Source organism: Microcebus murinus, chromosome 9, assembly GCF_040939455.1.
Source record: "Microcebus murinus isolate Inina chromosome 9, M.murinus_Inina_mat1.0, whole genome shotgun sequence".
NCBI classification, from domain to species: Eukaryota; Metazoa; Chordata; class Mammalia; order Primates; family Cheirogaleidae; genus Microcebus; species Microcebus murinus.
Window position 1 is genome coordinate 71,171,541 of NC_134112.1, and position 14,382 is coordinate 71,185,922.

At 36.6% G+C, this 14,382-nt stretch overlaps 1 protein-coding gene across 2 annotated transcripts in view; it reads left to right on the plus strand.

The window, feature by feature from the left end:
• MET (MET proto-oncogene, receptor tyrosine kinase) overlaps nt 1–14,382 on the plus strand; it is a 108,476-nt gene that overhangs the window by 65,163 nt on the left and 28,931 nt on the right. For both annotated transcript variants that reach the window (XM_012761101.3, XM_020289757.2), the window contains 6 exons: nt 2,857–3,017; nt 4,644–4,746; nt 4,859–4,995; nt 5,694–5,855; nt 6,627–6,726; nt 10,005–10,223. In XM_012761101.3, the coding sequence (XP_012616555.1) occupies nt 2,857–3,017; nt 4,644–4,746; nt 4,859–4,995; nt 5,694–5,855; nt 6,627–6,726; nt 10,005–10,223 (882 nt within the window). The remainder of the gene's footprint in view (nt 1–2,856; nt 3,018–4,643; nt 4,747–4,858; nt 4,996–5,693; nt 5,856–6,626; nt 6,727–10,004; nt 10,224–14,382) is intronic.

Genomic DNA, 14,382 nt, shown 5'->3' on the forward strand with positions numbered 1-14,382 from the left:
GTCCATAAATCCCTCTAGGTTCATAGTTGTTAGGAAGATTTCATGCTACACTAGACCGTGACATTTAGCATTCTTACTGCAAAAAATAAGACAGATTATTCATCTTTTTCTTATCTGCCTTAAATTTTGCAGGCACAAAATCCAGCTAATGTATAGAGTTTCACTTTCTAATACATGCAAGTTAACCTGCTTTTCAAGGTAAATGGTGTTCAGTGGCTGAAATTCATTGCAGTTCCAGATATGAGAGATTTTTAGGATAACAAGCCCATTATTTTGTTCCAAACGTGTCATCTAATCTTATACTTAAAAGAGCAATGAGAAATGCTTCAGAAAAGGAAGAACACTTTCCAATATATTCTGAATGTTTTAGGATGATATTATCATATCTTGTAGGGTTGAGGACAATCCCAGTGAGACAATAAAACTGTTTATTATTTGATCAAAAGACTGGGATAAGAAACAAAAGCAATATCTTAAGGGAGGTAGGGGGGTGGGCAGGCAGTGCACTGCCACCAGTATATTGTGACTTTTTTCCTACTAAAGAGGAAAAGAGGCCTCTATTGCGAATTTTCATTTTTAAAGGTTTGTTTTGTTTTTTGCTTTCTCATGCTTTATCTTAATGGGTTTTTAGGACACAAATCATTTAAAATACTGTTGGAATGGGCTCATCAGTGATGTGATCTTTTACCTGTGAAAGGACAAGAGCTACTTTTGTGGCTCTAGCTCCCCTACCCAGACAGGTAGGAGACCTGGCTTCTGTGACTGTACGCCAGACACTCATTTCCTGCCCACAGAGTTTCTCTGCCCTTCGGGATAACTCAGAGTTTGCCAGGACATTGTTGGGTCTACGCAGGGGTGTGTAGTCCACGGCTGCTTCCTTCCTTTTCCCCATATGCTAGCGGGCAAATGCTCAGCCCAGAGAGCACAGCTAAGCAGAGGGTGTATAATATCCATTTCTATTGCAGGGGCCCCAGATGAACAGCTCTTGGTGTCTTTTCTCAAATCATCACCCCATCCTTTTTGCCTTTCATAGAAAGGGATGGTGATGGTGTGTGTAGGGTGGCAGGCGTCAGTTTTTACATGGAAAGGGGGCCTGTGGGCAGTGGGATCGGCCGTCCTGGGCAGCTGTTTCCAGTGGGGAAGCCTCCTCTTTAGAAGGGCGTGCAGCAGCTGTGTGGCTGCCTCCGGCTGAGCAGCGTCCTGGGAGGGTTGGATGTCTTTTCTCTCCTACTGGATTTCTAACATAATAACAATAAACAGATTTCTTTTTTTCCTAGCAGTTCTCATTTGACTAGACGTGGACGAGGTAAATTTTCATGAAAGGCACAACTGTGTAATGGATTTTTATGGGTAAAATGGCTATCATAAAAGCATTAAGCTAAGACTTTAAAGGGGTTTGGTAACAAGGATAAGTTAAGACTTTGGTTTGCGATTATTTACTTAGGAAGGATGGGAATGTTTGCAAATTTGAAATTTTGCTAAAAGCCCTTCTTAATTGTGAAAGAATCGCTTTTAGACTGTCACAAACTGGGCTTTAGCAAACACCTTTACTGGTTCTTGAGTTGCCTCTATCTTGGTGCTATGTTTTCCCACCATTGTACTTCACAGCACAATTTACAATATGTCCCCCCCTCCAAAAGAACATTTCCTTTCTCAATTGTCACAAAGCTGCTGAGGAGAAGCTTATTTTTAACTTGGAAATGTGGGGTTTTTTTAAATAGTTTTAGCCTAAGAACAGTTGTCTTACAGACTTTGTAAGTGCCTAATGCTATCTTATATCATGGTTGCCAAAGTTATAGTAATAAATCCAAATTTTACCTTTAACACATCAAAAGTAAGCCTGCAATAATAAAATGAACCTATTATTTATTTAAAATGAACATCAGGGGGACAAATTGATCCTAAAATGAGATATAAAATAATGTCAATGAAGATAATTATAAAAATTGCTATAATACCAATTCTGGGCTCTCTCCAATTCTGTTTTTATAATATCTGTTTCAAACAGAAATAATATATTGTATGTATTAAATATTTCATAATTTTAAAAGGCTGAGTATACATCAGTTAGTACACGTCAAATAGTGGCCATGTTTGAAGAATAAGGAAAAATCTTAAATCAGTAATAAGTGTTTATTAACAAGTATGAAGAAATAGATTCATTTATTTATTTGCTGGTGCCAGGCACCTAGGAAGTGCTTTGTAAATAAATATTGAATGAATGATTGGCAAATATGTATCAAACACTGTGTATTTGGTCTTATGATAGCTGCTGAATGCAATTGGGCAAATACTGGATACCAAAAGAGGTATTTTTCCTGTGTGACTTTCTTCTCTAGGTAGAGGAATACCATAATGACAAGAATATAGTATATACACAGCTGGTGCACAAAGTAAGACATATATTGAACTTGGCTTATAGGACCCTTGAAGAGCTTTGATCACGAGTTGATCTGGAGGCCCATGAGGAGTTATAATCAGAGATATAAGCAAGTGAAAGTCTAGGCCCAAAGTGTGTCTATTTCTCAAAAGATTCCTAGAAGATAAATTTACTTTGCAGTGGCCCAGAAAGGCCCTTTCTTCCCACCCCAGCTTAATCTGCTCTTTGTCCCATCTCTGGATCTCCTAAAAACAACTTATTTCATCAGCACGTCGAGTAATTTTAATACTTGTTCCAAAGGCTCTGAAATTTGTGAACCTTTTTCTTTGGTAAAAATTCAGTTTTTACTAAATTGTGGGGAAATGAAAGAATTTCAGATTATTTAAGGATAAATATTTTGTTTTCCACACACATCCACACATATGAAAAGTAATAATATATCAGATTTTTTTTTATGTCCTATTTTGTCCTTGTAGGTTTTCCCAACCAGTGCGCCCCTGGAAGGAGGGACTATGCTGACTATATGTGGCTGGGACTTTGGATTCCGGAGAAATAATAAATTTGACTTAAAGAAAACCAAAGTTCTCCTTGGAAATGAAAGCTGTACCTTGACCTTAAGTGAAAGCACAACAAATATGTAAGGACAACAAATGCTTTGCTGGGATGTGCTTGGAAAACAGGGCTTGTTTTTGAATGAATATTTGTTTAAAAAAATCAACAAGATTGCTCGAAAAGCTCATCACTTGAATTAAAAGGGGTCTTGGCCTGTCACATTCCTTGCAGGGCTGTTTGGTTTTGTTCTTTTAATCCCATTTCCTTCCTGAGGACTAAGGAGGGAGAAAGGTGACATGGCTTAGGTGAAGTAAAGAATCATCCAGCACCTGAGGAGTTTTTCCGCCATTTGTGTGACAACTCTTCCGAAATCGTCTGGGTAGACTTGAAAGAGTAGCACAAACAGCATTAGTTGGAGTCACTTCATCTTTAGAATCTTCAAATATAGAGTCTCCAAAGGTTTATCCTGTAAAAATCAGTAAACAGCTCAATATCCTGCTGCTTTTCTAAATTTGCTTTCTAAACCTCAGAAATGTAGTGAAGCAGCTAAGTCAAAAGTTTGAGACTTTTTGGATGAATTTAAATTTACATTCAGCTCATACTCGTTGGCCTTGGTAATATATGATGTGTATTTTATTTAGCCATCCCCCAAAGTCCAGAAGGTAGCCATGCCATTCCTGTTTTGCAAAAGAGGCACCTGAGGTTCAGAGAAGTGGAGTGTGGCTTAGCAGAGGTAATCCAGAGAGTAAGAGCTGAGCAGGCCTTCGAACTCGGCTCTTCTGATCTAAGACCTATACTTATCCTACTATATTCTACACATGCCTTCGATAAGCTCTGATTTCCATAATCCACAGAGACTTCAGAAATCATGTAGTAACAACAACCAAACATTTAAGAGTTACAATTGAATGTTTGTGGTTAAACCTATTACATGAAGTGGTTATTTCATATCTAATAGAATTCATTCCAGCATTACACAAAGGTCTAAATCTGTTCACTTTACTGAGAGCAAAAACATCAATTAATGTTATACCTGTTAGCTCAATGGCAAAACAAAGTTATCTAGGCATCTCCCTTGTAAGTTCTCCAAAACTCTTAATCATTGCATTGTAAATTAGAACCTGTAAAAATGAAACATAACTCATTTTCTTCTTTAAAAAGTTACTTAATAAAAGAAATTATATTTAAACTTTTTCAGAACTATAAGATCATTGATTCAAAAATAATTATATGGACTGCCCATCATAATTTCATTATTCTTTAAGTAATTTAAATAAACATGACAAGTATAACCACAGAAATGTCCATGTTGACATACTTTCATGAAGAGATTGGCTTATTCATAGCCCATTGTTTCATGTTACTGAAATATCATTTCTTTACCTTAAGTAGGCCAAACATTACCCCTACAATTTTATAGGCTTAGGCTTAGATTATCATGTACTTTTCAATTGGTGAGGTCTGCATATATGAGGTCTACCCTCTCCTGTTTTGTCTGTATAAATACTATAATACAGCCAATATAAAGTATAGCATAATAATAGTACTGAAATAGAATTATGCCATTCTCAGCCTTAATGCTTACCTTGAAACTCTACTTATTATTGAGAGTAGTTGACTCACAATTTAAAGTTAATGTCCCTTCCTATAAAACAGCCAGACCAGAAAAGGCCTTTGGATGTGTAACGTTTTAAACTTTGGGTTTTTTCAGGTTGAAATGCACAGTCGGTCCTGCAATGAGCGAGCATTTCAATATGTCCATCGTTATTTCACACGGTCGAGGGATGACACAATATAGTACATTTTCCTATGTGGTAAGTCTAAGCATTACTCTTCTCATGAAGTAGGAAATTTGATTTTTTACTTAATCTATTTAGAATTATAAAATTCACAAGTTGCTTTGTTTTTCTTGTATCTCCCTTTCAGGATCCTGTAATAACGAGTATTTCCCCAAGTTATGGTCCTAAGGCTGGTGGCACTTTACTCACTTTAACTGGAAAGTACCTAAACAGTGGGAATTCTAGACACATTTCAATTGGTGGAAAAACATGTACTTTAAAAAGGTGTTGTAAATTTATTTTTTGTTGCACCTGTCAAATTGGATTAATATCCGTAGCTGACAAATTAAGCAAAGGTTGTCTTTTTTGCTAGGAGGAAAAGCAAAATGTTTATTGTTTACTCTCCTCCTGATAAAGTTCCTCCTTCCCAAATCCATCTACTCCTTTTTACTGATTTTTCTACCCCTATTTTTTATTTTCTTCCCTTATTATTTAGTAATCCCACTTTTCAGTTTTGTCTTCCCATCCACCCTCTTTACTGTTTTATCTTAGGATCCTAGCTATATTATGAGCTGTGAGATTCTAGCAAATGACAATAAATTGAAATAAACATTTTCATCAAAATTTACAATTAGACTAAGTCACTTGGGGTGGGAAGAAATGAAGGAGATTGGGTTTGGAAGGTTATGTTCTTGCTTCATAGAGTTGGAAGAGCTCAGTTTAATCAAGTACCAAGAGTACTTTAAAGTTTTCCTAAAATCTCAAATGTTTTCAAGTCAAGGATGGCTTATCTATGCCCAGACTAAGTTTGGGATCCACTCAAATGTGAACAGTGAACATTAAAAAGGGCTTTTTTCTAGACCATCTCAAGAAATTCCCATTTAGGAGCCATTGAGTTATATCCCTTTGATTTATGGATGTAATTCTAAAATATTTGTATCTCTAATAACTAAGGTCCATTTTCTTAATTTCTTTTTGTTCAGTGTGTCAAATAGTATTCTTGAATGTTATACCCCAGCTCAAATCATTTCAACTGAGTTTCCTGTTAAATTGAAAATTGACTTAGCCAACCGAGAGACGAGCAGCTTTAGTTATCAGGAAGACCCCGTTGTCTATGAAATTCATCCAACCAAATCTTTTGTTAGGTAAGTAAGAGCTTCTGATGGGTATAAGAAAATAACAAACACAAGGATGATTTGACTGTAGAATAGTCAAGAGGAATTGCAATTTTATCTCTGGCTTTGATGCTGATACATTTCTTTTGAACACTGCCTTTCCAATTTGAGAGAGAAAATTATATTCAAATTCTAGGTACAATTAGATTTTATCAGTGCTAGTTCATGCCAAGAAGCATTTCTATCCTATTCTACTACATTTTAAACAGATTACAGTAAAACAGTTCATTGTGACACCATAGTATGTATGCATTTACATTATGCACATCAATTCTATGTGAACCTTAGTGCCCAAAACTGGAATCACCTTTTTCCTTCCCTCCTTTAGTGTATTTTTTGTCCTGCCTGCTTTACACACAGCTTTCCTTATACCAGACTCCTTTCGAATCAGTATCTCATTCGACCCAGTTTAATCTTCCCTGTTTCTACTAATTCTATTAGTCTGGCAACAATAGTTATATTCATTTTTCTTTGTGTTTTTTTCAGGGACAAAAATATGTCTTTTGTGTATTTGGTGAATAAAAATACAAGTGCATTTCTTAAGCTTATGAAATATGAATTTTAAAATATATTTTCAAGTTAAATAAGTTGTTTCCAAAGAAAAGTTACCCTTGAACTTCCATTTGTGGCTGTGCCTTTGACTTGTAATCACTGCATGTGATTAAATTGAACCTTTCTCTTAAAATACTTCAAGAAGAGAACCTCTCGTCAATATGCCATTTTTCTATTTTGTTTTATCAGTGGTGGGAGCACAATAACAGGTGTTGGAAAAAACCTGAATTCAGTTAGTGTCCCAAGAATGGTGATAAATGTGCAGGAAGCAGGAAGGAACTTTACAGTGGTAAGTTCTTTGGTGGTTCTACTCAAAGCTCTGCATCTCTGCCTTTACCCCCTGGCTTTCAGGGTGCCTGAGGCATTTCAGTTTTGCCTTTAATGTCTGCTAGTTACCTTCTTTGCACTGTAGGTCAAATAGTATTTTTTTATTCAACAACTGAAATTATCTAGTGTCTTGGGCTGACAATGCAAAAAAAGTAGTACACACACATACATACATATATAATATTTGGACACCAATGAAGATTACCAACTTGAGGCAGTGTCTTTAAAGAAAGTCGGAATGAAATCACAGTATTTCCCTATGCCCCGTTTTCCCTATGCATCATGGAATGTAGACTGTTTTGCTCTAATTAATCCTTGAAAAAAGCCTCTGACCATACAGCAGCAGCCTTGTCTCTCTAAGCAATGGACATACAATGTTTTCTTACATCCCCTTGTTCCTCTTGTCCCTTTGTTAGCATATTATCAAGTGACAGGAAAAAGCATTAGAATATTTGTGTTATGTCCTACTGTGTGAATGTCATTGGGTGTTTCTCCATCTTTCTTTATTTTATTCGTAAGGTCAATCAAAATTTAACTGAATACCTCCTTAAAAGGGATTGACCCATTTTGTGCTCTAACAATTTATATAGGTCATGTGAAAGTGGTAGTTTTAGTTGAGACCCTAGGAAGGTTGGAGTTATTTCCAAAGATTCCATGCTTTTTGTCGATGTTTTTCTCCAATGTAAAATACCATAATCAAGTTGGACTTGTGCACTCAACTCAGAATGAAAGTTCTAAGTGCTCCCGCTAGAGCAGGGTCTTGATTGGGCAGGTGATAGATTGAATTACAGCACTTTCTTTCAGATTCCCCATCCAATATGTCTTTAAGACTAAAGCCACAGTGTTCTTTAATTACAAAAACCAATTTGGGGCTAAAAATGTCAAGCCAAATCACCAAACAATAAGGTCATCTCAAATGAGATTTTTCTTGGCCTTCTCAATCAGCCACATTGCATCACCTCTAAAGAGTATTATTAGATTTTTATCATATTCCTGAGAGATTGCACTCCAGGGAGTCACCGTATGAAGTAAAGGGCTTTGAAACCAATCCCCACACATGGCCACAAACAAAGTTAAAATACCACTGCTATTAATTTAAAGGACATCACTTCTCTACAACTAAGCTTAACAATTTTTAATTAACCAAATCAGAATAACAGTAACCTTCTTTGGTGTTGGCATGTAACTTTCAAAAAGTAGAAATGTGAAAAATTATTAATTTATCTAAATGCCACTGAGTCTACATTATTAAAATACTGACTTAACATGTTTCCTTTCTTCTTCTTCATCAGCATTAAGATGACATGTAGAACACCTCCTAGCTTTATTCTTTCCTCTATAATGAAATAGTTATTAAAAACCTTCTAGGTGTCAGACATAGAGTTGCATATCCCAAGGAAGGGTCAAACAATAATAGGAGACAAAAAATCGTATCTGTTTATATATCTGGAAATGTAAACTTCTGTTGTTTTAGCCACAAACATGTCAGAGCAGTAGAACAATGCATTAGAATTGAACAAGTGAAAAATTCAGTGGATCTATTTTACTATAGCCATTTTACTATTGTTTGTGAAAACTGCCACCTAAAGAGATGTGTGTTCCTTCCATGTTCTCTGCCACTTATAGAATTTGAAGCTGACCATGATGAATTGAATGCATTTATTATTTAACAAATAAAAACTCTTTGGTCAGGTCTGATTTAGATATATAGATACAGCCACAGTAACTTCAAGTCTAATAAACCCAAATCCTTTAAAATAAAAATAATCACCCTCTTAACAAAATGTATATTAATTTGTTAACATGCATTATGTCCCAAAAGTATGTAGTTTATTGTGTGGTTCTCAAATTTATTGTTGTTATGTAGAGAATCATTGTGATGGCAGTACAATTGTTTGTGTCCATTTTTTTAAGATAACAATAAATAGCTTTTAGCATTATAATATTAATTTGATAAAAACTAAATATAATTTTATTCATATTGTATCTGTCAGTTTTATCTGCTTGCAGTATGCATTTTTTAAATGTATGATAAGTTTTAAAAATTATTTTAAAAGAAAATACCAAATGCTATTTGTGCTTTTTATGTATATCCTGAGTCCTTTTTCTATTGTGGGCATAAGTAATTGTTTTATCTCCAACTATACTTGTCAAAGAGAAGGAAATCTAAGGGATGTTGTTGCTTGTTTGTCTTTTCCTTGGGGGAAAAACTGCAACCATTTAACCTTAAATGTACCACTTTGTGTCACTGGTTTAGTCTAAGTACAATCAAGAGGAAACCACATTTTCCAAAATTCCATAAATCAGAATTCCAAAGGGAAGATTTGAAATGAGAGATGGAAGGGCATGAAATAATAATAGCAGAGCAGAGTAAAACGTAGAGCATAAGAAAAGATTAACCTATATAGACTATATAATGAATGAGAGGTATAGCATGGGAGTTAAGACAGTGAATTTTGGAGTTAATGGCCTAGGATTTATGTTCCCTGCTCTGCCTCTCAGAGCTGTGCGACCTGGTCCTATGACATCAGCTCCCAAAGCTCAGTTTCTTCATCTGTAAACTGTGGATAATCATAGCACCTACCTATGGGATTCACTGTGAGAGTTAAATGAGACCAATCCTGTAAAATATTTTGCACAGAACCTGGCATTCAATAATTTATAGTTTTAAACACACTAATAAGATTACCTAACTGCATACTTAATTATAATGTTCACCATATGGTGCTTCTAGCAATTTACAAAGCACTTTACCATGTAGCATATCACATTGCGAATAACATTTTAACCTTAGTTCCTAAATGGGGAATCTGAGTTTCTAAGTATGGGTTTTGCCTCAATTCTCACAGCTTGGGTTAAAGCTGGAAGATGAGCCAAAGGCTTCTAACATCACAAAGTCCAGCTCCCACTCTGCCATTGTATTGCTTCCGATGACTAGGGGACAGCTCCTGCAGAGGACTGTCCTGTCTTAAGGAAGGAGTGATGGAGTGAGGTTCAAATAGATCAACATAGTCTATTCTGGGCAAGTGATACCATGTGTTTCTTTGAAGACGGGTTGTTTGGATAATTTTGCATTTATCGTGTTTCTAGAAATGCGTACTTGAACATTAGGAAGTTAAATGTAGATTTTTTTCAAAAACTATATATTTTCAATTGGTTAAAGTAGTGAATGGTGAAAGTTGCTTGTGGATGTTGTCAAGCTATATTCTATTTACAGCGGATAATTGTGTCTTACTATAGGCATGTCAACATCGTTCTAATTCAGAGATAATCTGCTGTACCACTCCTTCGCTACAACAGCTGAATCTGCAACTCCCCCTGAAAACCAAAGCCTTTTTCATGTTAGATGGGATCCTTTCCAAATACTTTGATCTCATTTATGTACATAATCCTGTGTTTAAGCCTTTTGAAAAGCCAGTGATGATCTCAATGGGCAATGAAAATGTACTGGAAATTAAGGTAAGAAAGGCTTAAAACACTCTCTTAACTCATCAACTCAAACTTGATTGACTTCATAGCTATGTGAATAGAATTGTTGTACTTGGTCATTATATCTTATACTACATCAGCAAATATCTAAGCTCTGAAAAACAAATCTTTTTGGCATAAGACTAAAAGATGAGTATAATCATGGTCTGCATTTTAATGAAGCATTTAAAAACCCTTTCTTGTGTGTATATGAAAAAGTAGCAAATGTGGGACACAAATCCATTAAATAGGCTCCCTGTGATGCATTAGCCTGCTGATGTTATACATTCCCCTGGACATTTCACCTTAGATATGCTCATTATAAGATAAAAGGTAAGAGCCGTGAAAATAAATGCATCCATTGTCGTTCTGTATTTTCTTGTAATATCTGGAATTTTGTATCTGGGTGTGGTCATCTCTAAGCTGATTTATAAATGGAACTAGATTTCTACCACCTTAGGAACACATTAGCCTCTACATATAATTTAATAGAGAAAAACAGACCATCTTTTCTAAGCCAGCCTGCTGCAAATGAAGAACACTAAAGCCCAGAGAGGTTAAGTGGTTTGACAAGATGAAATAGTGGCAGAACAAACACTAACATACAGCTCTCTCATGTCCCTTCAGTTGTTTTGGTTTCAAATAATAGTAAAACTGGCAAAATGATCAAGACTTGAATTACCCTTAGCTGTAATCACTAGAAACAGCAAAATACTTATCCTTCAACATGTTATTTTGAACATTCAGAATTTTTTGGAAAGATCATCTGAACACAAATATGAACAAACACAAAGCAATAGGATAGTCCTTATTTAGATGAAATATAGGTTCCTGTAGGTCATCCATCTAAGTAATATTAATATGTGTATACTGAATGTTTCTGCTTTGTTTACAAAGATTTTATCTATGGCCCAACCTATGTACACGTTCACACTCATGCAAGTTTACTAACCTTGCAATCATGTTTTGTACAATAATTAAGCAAGCCCAGCATGAAATTAAATGGAAGCTTGCTTCAATGAACAGTGTGTTTACCACAGCAAAGTTCTTTCATCTGCTTCTTTAATTAGTTTCAGAAAAGGAGAAAGAGTTTTTTATCACTTTGTTTCAATAAAACTAATCTAGCATGACCTTTTGCTTTCAACAATTATTGGGTTTGCCATTTGAAAGATTCCATTTGGTTTTTCTTGATGAAAACAAAGGTGTATGTACAAATAGTTTTACGCCCAGAAAAACTGTTTGCTGCTCCTGTATCTATGATGGAGGGATTAGAGATAAACAGTTCTTTACCCTTCCAAGCACAGTCTTATAGGGAAGAGAAAAGTTTCCATTCTGTAAGTTAAATACCCATTATTCAACATCCTACAAAATTGTTGGACCAAGAAAAACATGATTTGACATCATTCTCAGCCTGTCAGTAGTGTTCCCAACATGGCCCAAAGGGTCTCTGGAGACAGGCACAAAACACTTTCTTTTCTTGCTTATATACAGAATGACTCTTTTTCTCTCATAAGTGTATAGCACCTGCCACGTGACAGAGTACCAATCTAGTGGAAGCAGGGGTGGTTCAGGGGAAATATTTTGGTACCATGATTCAAGCTTTTCCTCTACTCCATTTTCCTTATGTATAAAGGGAAATAAAAGATAAAGGAGAATATTTGTTATGTCAGCAATTTAACCCTTTATCAATGTCTAAAGTGATCAAATTAAAATAAAACCTCTGCCTCTCTTAGAGTGAAACAAAGCATGAGAAAATAAAAGAGAATGCCTCTTCTGCACAATCAGTGAACTTTTTATCAAAAGAAAGGCAACCATTTTATCTCATGTTCTGCTTGCTCAATTACCATTCAAAACATGAATGTGAGGTGTGTTTGCAGTCCATCAATGAAAGCGCTCTGGAGAGAATCATGTGTTTAGAGTGATATTTGCTCTTTATTGCCAGAAAGAGTTCATGCTCTTCAAGCAGCCATGCATGCAAGAATTCCTCGGCTAAAAAGAGATCGTGATTGCTTCCAACCCCAGTTATGAGAGTTGCCTCAGTTAGCAACTGGCCCAGTAACTACATCTTGGCCAAAACCTGATGAAAGGTTGACCCAGCCAAATTTGGGTCAGGAGAACACAGTAGGGGCCAAGGATTAGACACTCCTCAGAGTGAGTCAGGAACCCCATGGATGTAGAGGGTAGTTTATGGCCAATGTTTCAGGTCCAACAAGACCAGTTGTGGACAGTAGTCATAAGAAGTAGACATCTCTTTGGGAGCACACGTTACTCCAAAAATGCCCTTGTCAACAACAGCTCATATTTGAATGGAAACAAGTTAACTTGGTACTTTGACATATCTTATTTCCTTTGAGGCTCACGTGGCCCTGTGAGGTTAGGAGGTCACTGATGATTATCCCCTTTCATCGATAAATGAACAGAGGTTTAGGAAGATGAGCTGATTTGTTGTGGATCACCCAGGGAGCAAATGGCAGAACCGCAGCTCACATTCAAGCTTATTGATTCCAAATTTGGTCTTCTGTCCACTACATTCACTAAATAACAGTCCTTTTCATATTAACTTTCATTTAAAGTGCACCAAAATGCCTTCCACAATGGAGAAATTTTTATCATATGGTCTGTAGATATTCATACAATTCTTTAAGTGAAATAGCTGTAAACATTTTTATAAATATCTAAAAATTGATTCTTTTTACCAAAAAAATCCTGCATTTTCCCCTAATTATCTATTATCTGACTTGTTGTGCATTGAGCATATATTATGAAAAGTAGAGAAGTACACTGTTTAATGCTGGAACAAGGAGTCCCTGATACTGCCCTGGAGGTTTGTCTTATTCTGGAGCATATAGGAATATATGGTAATAGAGATGTTTCAAAAGTCCAATCTGGAGAAATCAGCTCAAACAGGAAAAAGGGGGCAGGGTGATAAGCTGAGGTAAGGAGCAGGACTCAGGCTATGACCCTGTCGACACAAGAACAAATGCTGAAAGCTCAGGTACAGTCCAGACTCTCAGAACAATCTAGAAGGGAGCCGGGTTCTGACCCAACCCAATCCACCTGCCAGCCAGAGGTTGTCTTCCTCCCTCTGACTAATTTTTCTGCAACTCTAGGCCCAATCCCAGTCAAAACCACCATGATGCCAGTTCTGACTCCAGACAGGATGGAAGTGAATGGTTCTTTTCTCAGAGGTCATTTGGCCCAGTGCCAAGACCCATTCTTATTAATGGTGTTCATATCTTATTCTCAAGCTAGTATTTCCATGTGCTGCACAGGTTAACAGGCATTCTGTTAAAAAAAAAAATTCCAGGGCTTATAGCACCTGTGGTCTCATAGTGCCTAATAGTAAAGGTCCCCAAATAGCCAATGAAGAAACCAGTTTAATTTTGGTTTGCCCAGATTATCTCAAATGACCAGGGAACATTTTCCCCAAATGCCTATTAACATCTTATGGAATTCAGTTTTGATTCTCAGCCTTCTGGAAGGTTCTTTTCTTGGTTCCTAAGCTGAGAGACTCGGGTCTCCTAGATGAGTGCTCAGACCGGCTTCATGGAAGACAATTTTTCCATGGACCAAGGAAAGGGGGAGGGATGCTTTTGGGATGATTCAAGAGTATTACATTTATTGTGCACTTTATTTCTATTGTTATTACACTATAATACCATGTTCCCCCAAAATAAGACAGGATCTTAAATTTATTTTTCCTCAAGAAGACACCCCAGGGCTTATTTTCAGGGGATGTGTTATTTTCCCCTCAAAGCCTCAGCTTGCAACACACACAGGATGGCCGGGACCTGATAGGGGGAGCCGACATTGTTGGTGGGGATTCCTGCACCTTTCCATTCACCTCTAGGATAGTAGCTGTCACAATGGGGCAAATGAGAAGGGCTGCTCATCTTCTTTACTGCTCTGCGACAAAATGCATGGGTTGTGCAGGTACACTGCATAGCCATGTCCATCACTAGATCTTATTTTCGGGGTAGGACTTATATTGCTCAAATGCTTAGAAATCCTGCTAGGGCTTATTTTATGGGTTGGTCTTATTTTGGGGGAAACACGGTATATAATGAAATATTATACAACTCAACATAACGCAGAATCTATGCCACTGCTGATCTGACAGGAGGCAGAGCTTAAGCAGCAAGGTGAGTGA